This window comes from Argopecten irradians, chromosome 12, assembly GCF_041381155.1.
Source record: "Argopecten irradians isolate NY chromosome 12, Ai_NY, whole genome shotgun sequence".
Taxonomy (NCBI): Eukaryota; Metazoa; Mollusca; class Bivalvia; order Pectinida; family Pectinidae; genus Argopecten; species Argopecten irradians.
Window position 1 is genome coordinate 39,343,145 of NC_091145.1, and position 17,076 is coordinate 39,360,220.

Consider the following 17,076-nt stretch of genomic DNA (forward strand, 5'->3'; position numbering starts at 1 on the left):
CCTGTCTATCCCTGGGCACCTGGGCACATATTAGATTGAATACAGTATGTAAGATAAACATGATCACTGTTGTTATTTTGGTCTGTCTATCCTGGGCACCTATTAGATGAATACAGTATGTAAGATAAACATGATCACTGTTGTTATTTTGGGGTCTGTCTATCCCCCTGGGCACCTCCATTATACGGACCCTTTGGTCCACATAACCTTAAATAAAGATCCATATGGAGTTTCAATTCATTCTCTACGCCCTTTGGTCCACATAACCTTAAATAAAGATCAATGGAGTTTCCATTCTCTACGACCCTTTGGTCCACATAACCTTAGATAAAGATCCATATGGAGTTTCCATTCTCTACGACCCTTTGGTCCACATAACCTTAGATAAAGATCCATATGGAGTTTCCATTCTCTACGACCCTTTGGTCCACATAACCTTAAATAAAGATCCATATGGAGTTTCCATTCTCTACGACCCTTTGGTCCACATAACCTTAAATAAAGATCCATATGGAGTTTCCATTCTCTACGACCCTTTGGTCCACATAACTTAAATAAAGATCCATATGGAGTTTCCATTCTCTACGACCCTTTGGTCCACATAACCTTAAATAAAGATCCATATGGAGTTTCCAATTCTCTACGACCCTTTGGTCCACATCATCCATATGGAGTTTCAATTCTCTACGACCCTTTGGTCCACATAACCTTAAATAAAGATCCATATGGAGTTTGTGTTCTCTACGACCCTTTGGTCCACATAACCTTAGATAAAGATCCATATGGAGTTTCCATTCTCTACGACCCTTTGGTCCACATAACCTTAAAATAAAGATCAATATGGACCTTAAATAAAGATCAATATGGAGTTTGTGTTCTCTACGACCCTTTGGTCCACATAACCTTAAATAAAGATCAATATGGAGTTTGTGTTCTCTACGACCCTTTGGTCCACATAACCTTAAATAAAGATCCATATGGAGTTTCCATTCTCTACAACATATTGTGTAAAAGTCTAGTAGACTATATTGTCATTGATTGGATGACATAATTAAAATATGATTTATTAGTTATGGATTATTTTTTTTGTGTTGTTTGTTAGTTGGAGTTAAGACATATAGATACAGTGAGTGGTAGATTACTGCAAGGTAATGATATAGGGTTTAAATCTCAGGTTAAATTCAAGGTACTGATATAGGGTTTAAATCTCAGGTTAAATTCAAGGTAATGATATAGGGTTTTAATGTAAGTTTAAATTCAAGGTAATGATATAGGGTTTAAATCTAAGGTTCAATTCAAGGTAATGATATAGGGTTTAAATCTAAGGTTTAAATTCAAGGTTATGATATAGGGTTTTAAATCTAAGGTTAAATTCAAGGTTATGATATAGGGTTTAAATCTAAGATTAAACTCAAGGTAATGATATAGGGTTTAAATCTAAGGTTAAATTCAAGGTTATGATATAGGGTTTAAATCTAAGGTTAAATTCAAGGTAATGATATAGGGTTTAAATCTAAGGTTAAATTCAAGGTAATGATATAGGGTTTAAATCTCAAGGTTAAATTCAAGGTAATGATATAGGGTTTTAAATCTCAGGTTAAATTCAAGGTAATGATATAGGGTTTAAATCTCAGGTTAAATTCAAGGTAATGATATAGGGGTTTAAATCTCAGGTTAAATTCAAGGTAATGATATAGAGTTTAAATCTAAGGTTAAATTCAAGGTAATGATATAGGGTTTTTAAATCTCAGGTTAAATTCAAGGTAATGATATAGGGTTTTAAATCTCAGGTTAAATTCAAGGTAATGATATAGGGTTTAAATCTCAGGTTAAATTCAAGGTAATGATATAGGGTTTAAATCTCAGGTTAAATTCAAGGTAATGATATAGGGTTTAAATCTAAGGTTAAATTCAAGGTAATGATATAGGGTTTAAATCTAAGGTTAAATTCAAGGTAATGATATAGGGTTTTAATGTAAGTTTAAATTCAAGGTAATGATATAGGGTTTAAATCTAAGGTTAAATTCAAGGTAATGATATAGGGTTTAAATCTAAGGTTAAATTCAAGGTAATGATATAGGGTTTAAATCTAAGGTTAAATTCAAGTTAATGATATAGGGTTTAAATCTCAGGTTAAATTCAAGGTAATGATATAGGGTTTAAATCTCAGGTTAAATTCAAGGTAATGATATAGGGTTTTTAATGTAAGGTTAAATTCAAGGTTATGATATAGGGTTTAAATCTAAGGTTAAATTCAAAGGTTATGATATAGGGTTTTAATCTAAGGTTAAATTCAAGGTAATGATATAGGGTTTTAATTTAAGGTTAAATTCAAGGTTATGATATAGGGTTTAAATCTCAGGTTAAATTCAAGGTAATGATATAGGGTTTTAATTAAGTTTAAATTCAAGGTAATGATATAGGGTTTAAATCTCAGGTTAAATTCAAGGTAATGATATAGGGTTTTAATTTAAGTTTAAATTCAAGGTAATGATATAGGGTTTAAATCTCAGGTTAAATTCAAGGTAATGATATAGGGTTTTAATGTAAGTTTAAATTCAAAGGTAATGATATAGGGTTTAAATGTCAGGTTAAATTCAATGTAATGATATAGGGTTTTAATGTAAGTTTAAAATTCAAGGTAATGATATAGGGTTTAAATCTAAGGTTCAATTCAAGGATATAGGGTTTCAATCTAAGGTCAAATTCAAGCTAATGATATAGGGTTTAAATCTAAGGTTAAATTCACGTTAATGATATAGGGATTCAATCTAAGATTAAACTCAAGGTAATGATATAGGGTTTAAATCTAAGGTTAGATTCAAGGTAATGATAGGTTTTAAATCTAAGGTTAAATTCAAGGTTATGATATAGGGTTTTAATCTCAGATTAAATTCACGTTAATGATATAGGGTTTAAATCTAAGATTAGATTCAAGGTAATGATATAGGGTTTAAATCTAAGGTTAAATTCAATGTTATGATATAGGGTTTAAATCTAAGATTAAAACTAAAGGTACTGATATAGGGTTTAAATCTAAGGTTAAATTCAAGGTAATGATATAGGGTTTAAATCTAGGTTAAATTCAAGGTTATGATATAGGGTTTAATCTAAGGTTAAATTCAAGGTTATGATATAGGGTTTAAATCTAAGGTTAAATTCACGTTAATGATATAGGGTTTAAATCTAAGATTAGATTCAAGGTAATGATATAGGATTTAAATCTAAGGTTAAATTCAAGGTTATGATATAGGGTTTAAATCTAAGATTAAACTCAAGGTAATGATATAGGGTTTAAATCTAAGGTTAAATTCAAGGTAATGATAGGATTTAAATCTAAGGTTAAATTCAAGGTTATGATATAGGGTTTAAATCTAGGATTAAACTCAAGGTAATGATATAGGGTTTAAATCTAAGGTTAAATTCAAGGTAATGATATAGGGTTTCAATCTAAGGTTAAATTCAAGGTAATGATATAGGGTTTAAATCTAAGGTTAAATTCACGTTAATGATATAGGGTTTAAATCTAAGATTAGATTCAAGGTAATGATATAGGATTTAAATCTAAGGTTAAATTCAAGGTTATGATATAGGGTTTAAATCTAGGATTAAACTCAAGGTAATGATATAGGGTTTAAATCTAAGGTTAAATTCAAGGTCTATGATATAGGGTTTAAATCTATGATTAAACTCAAGGTACTGATATAGGGTTTAAATCTAAGGTTAAATTCAAGGTAATGATATAGGGTTTAAATCTAAGGTTAAATTCAAGGTAATGATATAGGGTTTAAATCTAAGGTTAAATTCAAGGTTATGATATAGGGTTTAAATCTAAGGTTAAATTCACATTAATGATATAGGGTTTAAATCTAAGATTAGATTCAAGGTAATGATATAGGATTTAAATCTAAGGTTAAATTCAAGGTTATGATATAGGGTTTAAATCTAAGATTAAACTCAAGGTAATGATATAGGGTTTAAATCTAAGGTTAAATTCAAGGTAATGATATAGGGTTTCAATCTAAGGTTAAATTCAAGGTAATGATATAGAGTTTAAATCTAAGGTTAAATTCAAGGTACTGATATAGGGTTTAAATCTAAGGTTAAATTCAAGGTAATGATATAGGGTTTCAATCTAAGGTTAAATTCAAGGTAATGATATAGAGTTTAAATCTAAGGTTAAATTCAAGGTAATGATTTAGGGTTTAAATCTAAGGTTAAATTCAAGGTAATGATATAGGGTTTCAATCTAAGGTTAAATTCAAAAAGTTAAATTCGAGGAATTCTCTGTGTTTGAAAGAAACTCTCTGATTACAAGATACCTGAAGCTTTTAACACTAGAGAACATGTTTGATATGGTACATTATACCTAGATGTCCTCAGAGCTACAGAGCATGGACAGCAGCATTAACACTTGAAATTTTATTGGATGTTAGTAACTTGTCAACCCAAGGAACAAGCTTATGATGTGGTACAGCCCATCTCTCTATCCTGAATCAGCTATGCTCAATACCAGACGCATCAAGACCTGATATTGGGTCTGAAGCATGCTGGAATCAAGTGTTACCAAGTTTGTTCAGCTGAATGACCTTGATCTTCATTCAATTTCGCAACAGTCAATTAGACTTAAATCAGTAAATAATTTCTTATTAATAGCTTAAGTCTTATAGGCATATAAACTTGAAATTGACCTGATACTATTTGTATTTATGATGGCCTTGACTTACATTCAAGATCACAAGAGTTAAATAGACTAGTTATTTTAAGCAACTTCTTGTCTGTAAAGAAGATGGCTATGATAAGGCTTGTAGCATGCGGAGATGAATGGCTACTAAATGTGTGCTACCAAATGAATTATCTTAAATAGACTTATATCTATGAGCGAGTGAGGCGGCCTGGATGTATAATTTAAAGTAGGTATATGCATCATACTAGTATATAGAACTACCAATTTGTTTGAAGTGAATCACATTGACCTTCAGTCAAGGTCACGAAGGCTAAAACATGGACAGACTCCTATGAATAATTAAAAGGCTAAATGGTGATGTGATGTTAGGAGTGGGATTAAGTGGTTCTAAATGTAAATTGACCTTTATTGGATTGATCTTGTATGTAATATGACTTAAAATTTTATATTCATTCTATAGCCCTGACTAAAACTAACCAGGCAGCTGGTGCGCAATTCGGGTCCATACACTTTGAGATGATTATTTACTCTTTCACTTGATCAACATATTAAAATATGCAAAACTTAAAATCCTGTCTATTCTCCATCCCAAATTTGCTCACCATGGTAACCGTTAAAGATTTATATAAAATATCCTTCGTGTGCATTGTTTTTAGGCCATGGGCTAGAAAGGTCCCACATGCAACCCCCACCCCCAAACCTCCGAACCAATATTTTTCTGAACTCTTATGACTCACTGATCACAATTCAAAATGTTAACATTCCATTAGTTGGGATGAACTTCCGGTTATGACGTCATCAAGGTGGCAACCATCTTAGAATTTCACTAAAAATTGAAAAATAGTCATTACATTGACATTTTTCTACCGAAGTAGACAAATGAGGTATCAAAATGACCACAATAGAATAACAAATACATAGTAGGACCAAATAATCCAATATATGTAGTGATTTCTTCGCAGGAAATGAAAAAATCGGATTTTAAGTTCAAAAATGCCAAGTGTGGAAAAATCAGACCAATGAAAAACATGACCTCGACGATATCACCTGTGCCATCTATAGTTGCACGATTGCGAGGGTCCACAAGGTTGATGAATGGTGCTTCATACGAATTAATGAGCTATGTGCTAATTCTACCATTCGAAGAATGTGGATCTGGTGTGATTTTCATTTTGCCGGAGAAGTCTGAAACAGCATATATGATATGTTATAATCTGAGGGAGATCCCACAACCCTGAACCTGTTGTTGTTGATATGAACTTTGGCTCTGGATGGGTCATGAACAGAACAACACTGATGATGTAGTGTCACATCAGTTCATCGACATCGAAGACGACACTCTGGCTTTCGACGAATTGAATACTGATATCCCATTACTCTGATGAGGACTGCATGTACCAGCTACCAGATATGCGGAGTCTCTTCAGTGGATAGAGCAGTGAGGCGAGAAAGCACGTACAATGATAATGGTCATCATTCAGAACAATGGTTATCATTCAGAACCAGTGAAAGAAATATGTGACATTGTAGTAACCATCCGACATTTTGCTAATGCTATATATGCATAGGAAATAAACAATGAATGTGCTCATTTTCAAAGACACAAACATTTTGGAAACTGTTAATGACATTAACGGAAACACAGGCTTAGCTTACATTTTTACAACTGTTAGCTTAGGTTACATTTTGGAAATATTTGTTACGCTATCAGAAGGTGTTGTGCTGTAATAATTATTTTTGTGACGCTGCTAGTCTACAAAATTTCAAACATGAAAATGGATTATGTTAGACAATTTTGAAGTTAAGAAACTATGACTATCACCTAGATACTTTGTCTTATTTCTACTTATAAATCGTCAATAGTCAATATTCTATTTAAGAAATTATAATACACCAGAAAACTGTAGTATCAGCGGTTTGGAGTTCGAAAAATAGTATATGCCCTGTATATATACGCTCCCGGTGATGTTTTGTAAACCTAATGATGGTATAAAGATAATTCTCTTTTGCATTTCTATATATTTTATTGTTTTACTGATTGATAAGAGGTCAAATAACTGTTTATAGTTTGTGTTGGGAATGATTTTTGCTGCGTCAAGCCAAATATGAAAAATTTGCTAAAAATTACCATTTGTTGAGCTTAAAATCCGACTTTTTCATTTCCTGCGAAAAAATCGCTACAGATATTGGATTATTTGGTCCTGATATGTATTTGTAGTTCTGTTGTGGTCATTTTGATACCTCATTTGTCTACTTCGAGTAAAAAATGTCAATGTTATGACTATTTTTCAATTTTTAGTTAAATTCGAGATCTATGGCAACCATCTTGATGACGTCATAACCGGACGTTCATACCAACATATGCAATGTTAACATTTTGATTTGTGATCAGTGGGTCACAAGGTTTGGGGGGGGGGGGGGGGTGAATGTGGGACCCTCCTAGCCCATGGCCTAATACTTTCAAATAAATATAGTCTACTCCCTCATGGAGGAGGACGTGTCACACAAACTCGAACCTTTGAAGGCCAATGGGCCTCTTGTTATCCGTAAGACATGGTTTACAGTCTTTGCTTTCGTGTAAAAAATTGACAAAGGGTAAACGTTTTCTTGGTGTAATAACTAACAAAGTCTGTTTATACTTAACACAAAACCGTGTCGACTGTCTCTGAGGCTGCGCTCCACTGTTTATCATGATCATTCTCCGTTGGTAGATTTATGTTGACAGGCCAGTAGAAATGTTGAATGTATATTGTTTGGTTAATGAAGTCAAAATTGGTGTAGATCAGAAGACAAAGCATTCTTGTTGTTTTTCTGCCTTTTTCTCTTTATAATTCTATCTAATTGTGCAGAAAGTGCGCTACAGTTTATCGTATTAAAATACAGATCCCTATAACTAATCCGTTCAATAGAGGATCTGACAACATCCCATTTCGGGTGACGTTATGGTGACCTTTATACCACCTGTACTTCAGATCATCAATTGTAAACGACATTTCGTCCCAGTATGTACAGTATATACATTAAGCTTTATTGTGCTTTTTGGACGAGATGACCACCTTCACGAAAATGATTTTTACAACATTTTCAAACAGTTTCGTCCCCAGTCAAGATTCTGCCATTTTCATCAGAACGTGATCCCTAATGGGATGTTGTCAGATCCCCTTATCAAACGTAGTGGTAATAAAGGATCTGTATTTTAATCAGATCGGTCGTATTAGTAAAGTAACTCGTGGAATTGGATTTGTTGTGAAGAATACAGAGTTTTGTCTGATTTGATATCAATAATGAATTTTAAAGTCAGATTACATTTAGTCATATTTTGGGCCAAGCCAACTGTACGTTAAAATATTACCCGCGTTTGGTGCAAATGCGAATGTAGATTGTATTTGTCTGGCTTTAAAGCTAAAATAGATGTTGTAAACATTTATTAACTTTACTATCAATTTTTATACATTTTACGGGGTTTGAAATGATACTTGAATGTATAATCATCTTTGTAACTAGCTGCCATACAAACTTAACCGTTTGAGTGTGTGTGTGTGTGCGTTAACACCGGCCCATGTTGTATACGTATGAACGTCACCTATATACTGTTTAGGACAGTAAGAACACACTAACAGTATAGTAGGTTTTGGATGAACAATTCTTGCGCTTTTACTAATGCTTTGTCTTATATATCTTTGACGGATGGCGTTTTTTTCTTTCTATCTACAGAGTGAAGCTATGTGTTATTTGTAAGGACAGTCCAATTACTGATCCTCTGAATATTTTTTTTACGTAGAACTAGAAAACCAACGCAAAAACAGACAATGGGTAACATTTATTTTATAACAATGTAGTGTCATCACGTCATCTAGTAAGAAAAAATGCAAAATAAGACAGCAATTGTGCGACTTTGACACAAAATAACGGAAAACGATTCAATCAAGTGATTATTCAAACTAAAAAAAACTATAAAAGGAGAAACGTAGATGAATCTGCCTGAAATCATTTGTTCAGGACTTACTTGTTACCTCCGTTGTCGTTATTGACTAAGCACTATGCGCCTGAACATATGATTTCGATCAGATTGTATATGTCACCATAGAGTTCCTAAACAAGTTTAAGGAGTACAGATCCAGCAGTTACAAGAGAGTTAGCGCAGCTCCATCAACGACATCCGCCTCAAGTCTGGGTAAAAACAGTCACAGTATTTCAAACATAAGAGTATTATTTGATTGCCATGTAGTTCCTATATACATGTATATGTACATTTGTCCATGTTAATAAGTTATTTCAGTATTCAAATTTGATGACTGCCTATATGAGTAAAGCCAAGTGGTGAGCGAAATAATTTCCATTAATTTTAAGCACTATTCACTGTCCACACTAGGCGCATTAGAAAACTCACTATTTAGTTAAGTTGGGACGTACTACCGGAGATAGACACCTTATTACCAAACGTTTTGTACCTGCGGGCACGTGCAGGTCCCCCCTTAGACGGTGTTGGCTGGGTTTTACTCATGTCGTCCATACTGCCAGATTTCCCGCCTTTTCGTTTTCTCAGAGCCTCGTTTTCCTGTTTTTCCTGCTCCAGTTCGGCCTCGACCTTTGAGAGTTTTTCTAATGTAGAGTCCATTCGGTTCTGGAACACTTGGGCCTTGATGCGGTGAGATACATGTGGGCTTGCCTTCAGTTCATCAAGAGAAACATCAGATTCGGAGAACATTTTCACACATTGGTCCAACACATTTTTTGAATTGCCAGACTCAGCGACTTTCATATACTTAACTAGAATGTCAGCCGGGTCGTCCTTCTTGTTTTTGAAGGACGAGGTGACGACCGGTTTGGCATCCAATGGAAGTTTTTTCAAACTGCTCATCAAGACCTTTTCACATTTGTCCTTCATTACATCCATCTTGTATTCTTCCAATAGGGGCAACAACCTTAACGCAGTCCTTTCTGTTCAAATAAATAAAAGCAACGATTAGTACACAATCAAGCAAATTGGTGTCCAAATTGTACATGTACATGTAGTTATCATGCTTAGTGAACCAGTGTAAACGTGAATAAGATCATGCTCTGCTGATTTCTCGAAACAAAAAGCGATGGCTTGATTAAGTCACCTTCCTTTGAGGCATATTTGTGGTATATGCTTCTTTCTTATATATTCTTTGTAAAGGATATTGGTATTATAAATAGATTCAATAGCAGTAAGCATCCTAATGATCTTCAGTATAACTGATAAGTACGAGAAATCCGAGCCTGATCTCTAGGCTATCGTACTGTACTTACATATCTATACACACAATATATGTCATTTCTGGTTCGTTCTAAATGCGCACTTTTATATAGTTATTAAATTTAAATCATTTTCAGCAATGCAGAGATATAGGTACGAATATACAATGTGGTTATTGATGATAATGGAGAGTAATTATTGGCAATAACGGACTCATTAAACAATTGAATAATTCATTCGTAGATCTATACTCCGTCGATAAATGGTTAAGTAATTGGGTTCTCCGCAATATACTAAGTACCGAAAAGTGTCATTTGTTTACTTCTGTATCTAAAACAGTCTGTAATATTTTAGAATACATTCCAAAGTCCCCATGAAGTTGCCACGCCGCGCCTTATGTTACAATCTCTCGGTTCCTATCTGTATATATAGGACGGTCTTCCAAACATGCATTCGCTTTGCGTGTATGGAGTATGTGTATATTTTGGAAGGCTGCAGTATGTTCGTGTTGTGTCTCATTGTAATAGCGGAACCCTTGCCCTTTAAAGTGTTATATGTTGCCAAAGAAACCGAGAACCACTCCCCACCTGATCACATACTGATAATACGCAAACCAGTCGTCCCTCTTTCTTTTTGCTGAGTGCAAAGCAGGAATAGAAACTACCACCTTTATAGATGGTGCCGTGCCCGGGAAGAGAACCAAAAGCTTTCCTCGTAGGGATATCATACTGATAATACGCAAACCAGTCGTCCCTCTTTCTTTTTGCTGAGTGCAAAGCAGGAATAGAAACTACCACCTTTATAGATGGTGCCGTGCCCGGGAGGAGAACCAAAAGCTTTCTCTAGTAGGGGCGAAAGCTAGACTCAAAACCAAAAGTGTGACGTGTCAAGAGAGACGTAAGGAAGGAGGGAGTCCGTTCTCAAGAAGAGAAAAATATTCCAAATTTTAGCACCTTCTACTATGGTCATGTAATGGGGACAGTAGATACATATCTAACGCGACATCTGCAGGACATTCCTGACTGATAGGTTAATGCTTTATTGCTGCGACCACAAGTTTACCGTTTTCTGACTCGAACTTGAAAGTAATGGTTGAGAGTGATGATGTTCCATCCATTGCTTAGAGGAGCCCATTTTTATCATCATGGTAATTGGTACCACGTGACAGTCTCAATTTAAATGACACAGAGAGAGAGAGAGAAAGAGAGAGAGAGAGAGAGAGAGAGAGAGAGAGAGAGAGAGAGAGAGAGAGAGAGAGAGAGAGAGAGAGAGAGAGAGAGAGAGAGATATTAACGATTTCAATGTAAGAAACAATTTATAAGAAAATCTGATCCAAATCAGAGTTCGAATCCGGGCCACTAAACTTAAGTTTGGTGTTTGGCGTTTTATTTATCAAAATAGTGTGGCGGCTTAAGTTTGGTGTTCGGCGTTTTATTTATAAAAAAGGGTGGCTTAAGTTTGGTGTTTGGCGTTTTATTTATAAAAAAGGTGGCTTAAGTTTGGTGTTTGGCGTTTTATTTATCAAAATAGGGTGGCGGCTTAAGTTTGGTGTTTGGCGTTTTATTTATAAAAAAGGTGGCTTAAGTTTGGTGTTTGGCGTTTTATTTATCAAAATAGGGTCGCTAAAGTTTGGTGTTTGGCGTTTTATTTATCAAAATAGGATGGCTTAAGTTTGGTGTTTGGCGTTTTGTGCTTAAGTTTGGTGTTTGGCATTTTGTTTCTCAAAATAGGGTGGCTGATCCAATCAGAGTTCGAATCCGGGCCACTAAACACTAGCCGGATGTTCTATATACCATCAATGATCGAACTATAGTTAAACCCCAATAGGTGGAGTATCCTTCGCTTCATTTAAATGAAATCGAGATTTTTGATTTAACCCTGATAATCCGTCGACATTTATTCAATTGACAAATTCCACTGACCGTATTATATATCAAAGGAATACCATGTATGCGAAATCAGGATCGATGATCGGGTACAGGAAACTCCAGTACGCCATGTTCCTGAAAGTTTCCTACTAGAATTCTCCTAGTCCACGAGCTCTGCCATTGCCTTGACCGTTTCAGTAGGCCAAAATAACGGTATTTGTAAAATTGATAGCTTTGTTAACGTAGTCAAGATGTTTTGCTAGCCCCCTTAACCGTTGGGATAAAATATTGGTAAATTTTGGCGTTTTATTTATCAAAAAAAGGATGCTTAAGTTTGGTGTTTATCGTTTTATTTATCAAAATAGGGTGGCTTAAGTTTGGTGTTTATCGTTTTATTTATCAAAATAGGGTGGCTAAAGTTTGGTGTTATTCGTTTTATTTATCAAAATAGGGTGGCTAAAGTTTGGTGTTTGGCGTTTTATTTATAAAAAAAGGTGGCTTAAGTTTGGTGTTTGGCGTTTTATTTATCAAAATAGGGTGGCTTAAGTTTGGTGTTTGGCGTTTTATTTATCAAAATAGGGTGGCTTAAGTTTGGTGTTTGGCGTTTTATTTATCAAAATAGGGTGGCTTAAGTTTGGTGTTTGGCGTTTTATATATCAAAATAGGGTGGCGGCTTAAGTTTGGTGTTTGGCGTTTTATTTATCAAAATAGGGTGGCTTAAGTTTGGTGTTTGGCGTTTTATTTATCAAAATAGTGTGGCGGCTTAAGTTTGGTGTTCGGCGTTTTATTTATAAAAAAGGGTGGCTTAAGTTTGGTGTTTGGCGTTTTGTGCTTAAGTTTGGTGTTTGGCGTTTTATTTATCAAAATAGGGTCGCTAAAGTTTGGTGTTTGGCGTTTTATTTATCAAAATAGGATGGCTTAAGTTTGGTGTTTGGCGTTTTGTGCTTAAGTTTGGTGTTTGGCATTTTGTTTCTCAAAATAGGGTGGCTTAAGTTTGGTGTTTGGCGTTTTATATATCAAAATAGTGTAGCTAAAGTTTGTTGTTTGCCGTTTTATTTATCAAAAAAAGGATGGCTAAAGTTTGTTGTTTGGCATTTTGTTTATAAAAATAGGGTGGCTTAAGTTTGGTGTTTGGCGTTTTTCTGTGTTTTAGCGCAAAACTTTTTTTCTGAACGAAAGCTAAAATTCTGAAGTTCTTCTTGTTTCATCGGTCCTTTTGTCGGATAGATCCAACAACAATGACAAACAGATATGATTTGATTTGAAGCATATCGATACTTAAGCAAACCCTTTGACATATTTATCTTCAATAGAAGTGATTAATACATTTCATTACATGTGTTTATATGTGTTTTCCTAAAAGAAAGAAACATAATGCACAGGTAGTGTTTAACGATGCAGTTAGCCTATGGTCAAGGTAAATGTATGTTTATATGGGAGTTGTCGGACCGTTGTCATTTAAATGGTAATGTTACAGTGTATCCAAGTTGTTTAGGAAAAACCAGGTATAGACTTAAGCGCATAAGCCACAGTACCATAGCTGTATGTTTCGAGGTTTTCAGTCATAATCAGAAACCATAGTACTACATATGCACATCCAAATACATGTACACTATACTTAAACAAAGACTTATGAATCAAGGGGTTCAATCGCACATACTTCATTCGTACAGAAAAACAGAATCAATGACTTTAGGGCGTGTATCAAATGTACAAAGGACCGAAAGTTTCAAACCATCGAGATCTATAATTACACGATGTTAAGAATGGCAAATAAGGTATGTAGCTACGAGATCATGAATACGGAAATCCAGCTACATGTATCCATATCCAGATGGGTGAAGGGAGTATAGAGGGTTCTTTTGAGGATCGCGTGGTGACTTACATATGTACAATTGAGGTTCTATTGGTGACTTACCATTGATGTTCTATGGGTGACTTACCATTGAGGTTCTATGGGTGACTTACAGTTGAGGTTCTATGGGTGAATTACCATTGAGGTTCTATGGGTGACTTACCATTGAGGTTCTATTGGTGACTTACCATTGAGGTTCTATGGGTGACTTACCATTGAGGTTCTATGGGTTACTTACCTTTGAGGTTCTATTATATAATGGTGACTTACCATTGAGGTTGTATTGCTGACTTACCATTGAAGTTCTATTGGTGACTTACCATTGAGGTTCTATTTGGTTGGCATTGAGTTTATTGGTGATTACCATTGAGGTTCTATTGGTGACTTACCATTGAGGTTCTATTGGTGACTTACCATTGAGGTTCTATTGGTGACTTACCATTTAGGTTATATGACTACCAGGTTACTATGCTGACTTACCATTTAGGTTCTATTGGGCTTACCATTGAGGTTCTATTGGTGACTTACCATTGAGGTTCTATTGGTGGCTTACCATTGAGATTCTATTGGTGACTTCCATTGAGGTTCTTAGTTATATAACTTACCGTTGAGATCTTTGTTGACTGCGGGATGAAGAACAGATAAAAGATCCACGAATTCCTGGTAGACGTTTCCTACGATCTGTAGCTCCATTGTGTCAGTTTTCTTCTTGTCATGCTGGTGTTCGGAGAGCACCTGGTTAAAGTACGTGGACGCACAGCCGAGTAGTGAGCGGTTTAGGTAGAGTTTCTTATCCTCCACAACCAGCACAAGATCCGTATAGGAGTCTTGTTTTAAGAAAGGTAGCGAGGATTGTTTCCCTCCTCCCTTCTTACTTTCCGCAGGAACAGAATGCTTAGAGGCCTGTGTTGTCCTTCTATCATTGCGACGGTCCTGCAAGGGTATAGTTCCTGACATTTTTGCTGCGTCTATAATCCGATATCATGGGTCTACTATATGATATCGTCTGATGAAGCGATGTGTTGATCTGTGTATATATTAGATACCATCACCGACCACGGGTTATATTGATATACATACTCAACACAGAAGTGGTTTATAAAACGCGCAGGTAAACAACTCACCTGTGTTCAGGTAGAATAAAAATTAATCAAGTTTTATTTATTGACAAAGTATATTTGCCATGTTCTTCAAGTCATCTCCGTCAATACACACAAATTGTCTGATCTTTACACTGTAGGAATCTTATCTCGGCTTTGTAGGTAAACCCATTACAGCGCTATAGGATAGTGACAGTCTGCCTGAATGCACTTTTTCAGTGGCCAAGGATAATCCACGACTAGCTGCTCTATACAGCTCTGAAGCTCTCCCGTAAACACCAATAAAAGGACAGTCAGTGTCCATGAAGTTACAAACATGTCTTTTACGAGTAATTGAACGTTTTAGATAGCGTTATTGATCCATGAAAGTTTACAGTGGCCCCAGCCCCAAAAGGTCTTAGTTATAGCTCACGTTAATGAAAATGACTAATTACTTTTTGAGAAATATCTAAATGATTAAAAACTCTTTGACACGGCACCTTGATGCGTGATAACATTCACAAAGCGTTTTGTTAGACAATCTTAGTTTCGTCAGGCTTTCCGCAGCGATGATCATATACTGATCATGAGTTTGTAATGTATTTTGGTTATTTAAACGTTTCCCTTTTTAATCTTCCGTTTTATTGTAGAAGGGGTCCTGACGTTCTAGGTTAATATGTATGACACTCCCCAGATTATGGTGTTGATACATTTAAAGCACTTAAATCTTCAATAACACCTGTACATTATTTGTGTGTACCTGCCCGACTGGCCATAGTGGTGGTGTTTACATGTATAGTTACGTTATTGTTTACATAAACCCGCTGATTTTACAACAAAGTGATATCGATGTATACACAGCAGAACACATCAGAACAAAAATGGTGAAAATATATAAGCAATCATCTTAAATTATTTAAAGGCGAAAATAGCGACGGTTTCCCTGTGACAATGGAGACAGTAGCTGCAATATTGATAATGCTGTAGACAGTATATACAGTGTATCATTAGTCTATTAGCTTACACGCCATATAAATCGACCGTCAATATCTATTGTAATCCATCATTCTAGACTCTGCAGCTGAACTTCACGAAAGGGATATATACTTTCTGTCAATTTCCTGATAAACTTTTCGTTAGGTGGCGATATTGATTCTGTTCGGTTTTGCTGCGATACATTACAAATTATATTCGTTTGGAATTCTACAAGTTCTAAACTCATCAAAATTTTCACCTTTATTGCTATATATTACGAACAATTAATCTGTACTGTGACACAGTGTAGATAACATTACTTTGACGAACTAAAGGGTCATGCTGTATATATGCCGAAAGGTCGCAATCCCCTCGCCTAAAGGACCTATGTACATCGTATGATGTTCCAGTACCTTATACTAATGTTTTCTTTCTGAAGCTAAACATATATATACAAACATAATACACAAAATACATATCCTGTAACAATGAAATACTGACGTGATAAGTTTTGAAGCCTAATCGATACTAAGATTACCCTCGAAAATATTGGTCTTTCATAGAAGTGATTAATAGTCACACATCTAATTATAACATGCTTGCACAAAAGAGAGACTCGCACCGGTAAAATTGAGTTTTTTCCCCGATTGACAGCACATACTATAAATGTATGTTTTTATGTAACGGAATCGAGTACTTTACCAGAGAGCACGTGTTCCCATACCTAGCAAGAGGCCCAGAGGGCCTGTATCGCTCACCTGTTTTTTTTTCTTTGAGAAATTATGTAATTTAGTAATTAGGCCTAGTGATTGACCCCACGAATTGTTTAATTTTGAATCCTAACCATACGGGATTGTTCCGAAATTAATGTTACTTGCGCAATATCTCGTGGAAATCGTGCTAAATGGGCTTAAAACTACCTCGTGGCGATAGCGTGATATCTGAAGCGTGATATAAGTAAATATCTCGCTCACAATTACACTGACCTTGGTGCTGTGTACATTGTTTTGTAGCGCAATCGTTACACTCTATACAAATATGGTTGGCAAGAGAGTTGAAAACGTAATTGAAATTAGGGCCTATATCAAACGTAGGTCTCTACTTGGCTTAAAGCCGGTGGATATTCATCGTGAGGTGTGTGATATATATGGGAAGGGTCAAATGTCATATATGACTATATGTAGGTGGGTTGCTCGATTTAAGTCGGGACACCAGCAGCTTAAAGATGCTGCCCACACAGGTCGCACTGCAACAACAACAGCAAAGCAAAACATTGAACTAATTCGGCAAATCCTTGAAAAAGATGCAAGGTACACTGTCCGGCAGTTAGCTAAAATGACAGGCTTGTCTTTAGCACGTATTCATTGCATCTTACGCTGGGCAAGAGCAAT

General features: G+C 35.4%; 1 protein-coding gene and 1 long non-coding RNA gene across 3 annotated transcripts; both read right to left on the bottom strand.

The window, feature by feature from the left end:
- Window positions 1-351: 351 nt before the first annotated feature.
- LOC138336464 (uncharacterized) lies at window positions 352-1,123 on the bottom strand. 2 transcript variants are annotated; one of them, XR_011210432.1, is made up of 3 exons: window positions 961-1,123; window positions 709-822; window positions 352-606 (listed from the first exon to the last, which is right to left on the bottom strand). It is a non-coding gene; the product is annotated as an uncharacterized lncRNA (long non-coding RNA). The 2 variants fall into 2 exon arrangements; XR_011210431.1 differs by having other exon boundaries at window positions 904-1,123.
- A 7,379-nt stretch (window positions 1,124-8,502) lies between these two features.
- On the bottom strand, window positions 8,503-15,338 carry LOC138304949 (uncharacterized). Its single transcript, XM_069245369.1, has 2 exons — window positions 14,237-15,338; window positions 8,503-9,628 (listed from the first exon to the last, which is right to left on the bottom strand). Exons 1-2 carry the CDS (start codon window positions 14,586-14,588, stop codon window positions 9,081-9,083), a joined length of 900 nt encoding a protein of 299 aa, XP_069101470.1. The 5' UTR covers window positions 14,589-15,338; the 3' UTR covers window positions 8,503-9,080.
- Between the last annotated feature and the right edge of the window lie 1,738 nt (window positions 15,339-17,076).

Bases quoted from the DNA above. Each gene is read 5' to 3' on its own strand.
- LOC138304949 (XM_069245369.1), bottom strand. From the start codon at position 14,588: ATGTCAGGAACTATACCCTTGCAGGACCGTCGCAATGATAGAAGGACA. The intron at 9,629-14,236 runs GTAAGTTATATA...TTATTTGAACAG, and splicing joins AGTCAACAAAGATCTCAACG to AAAGGACTGCGTTAAGGTTG.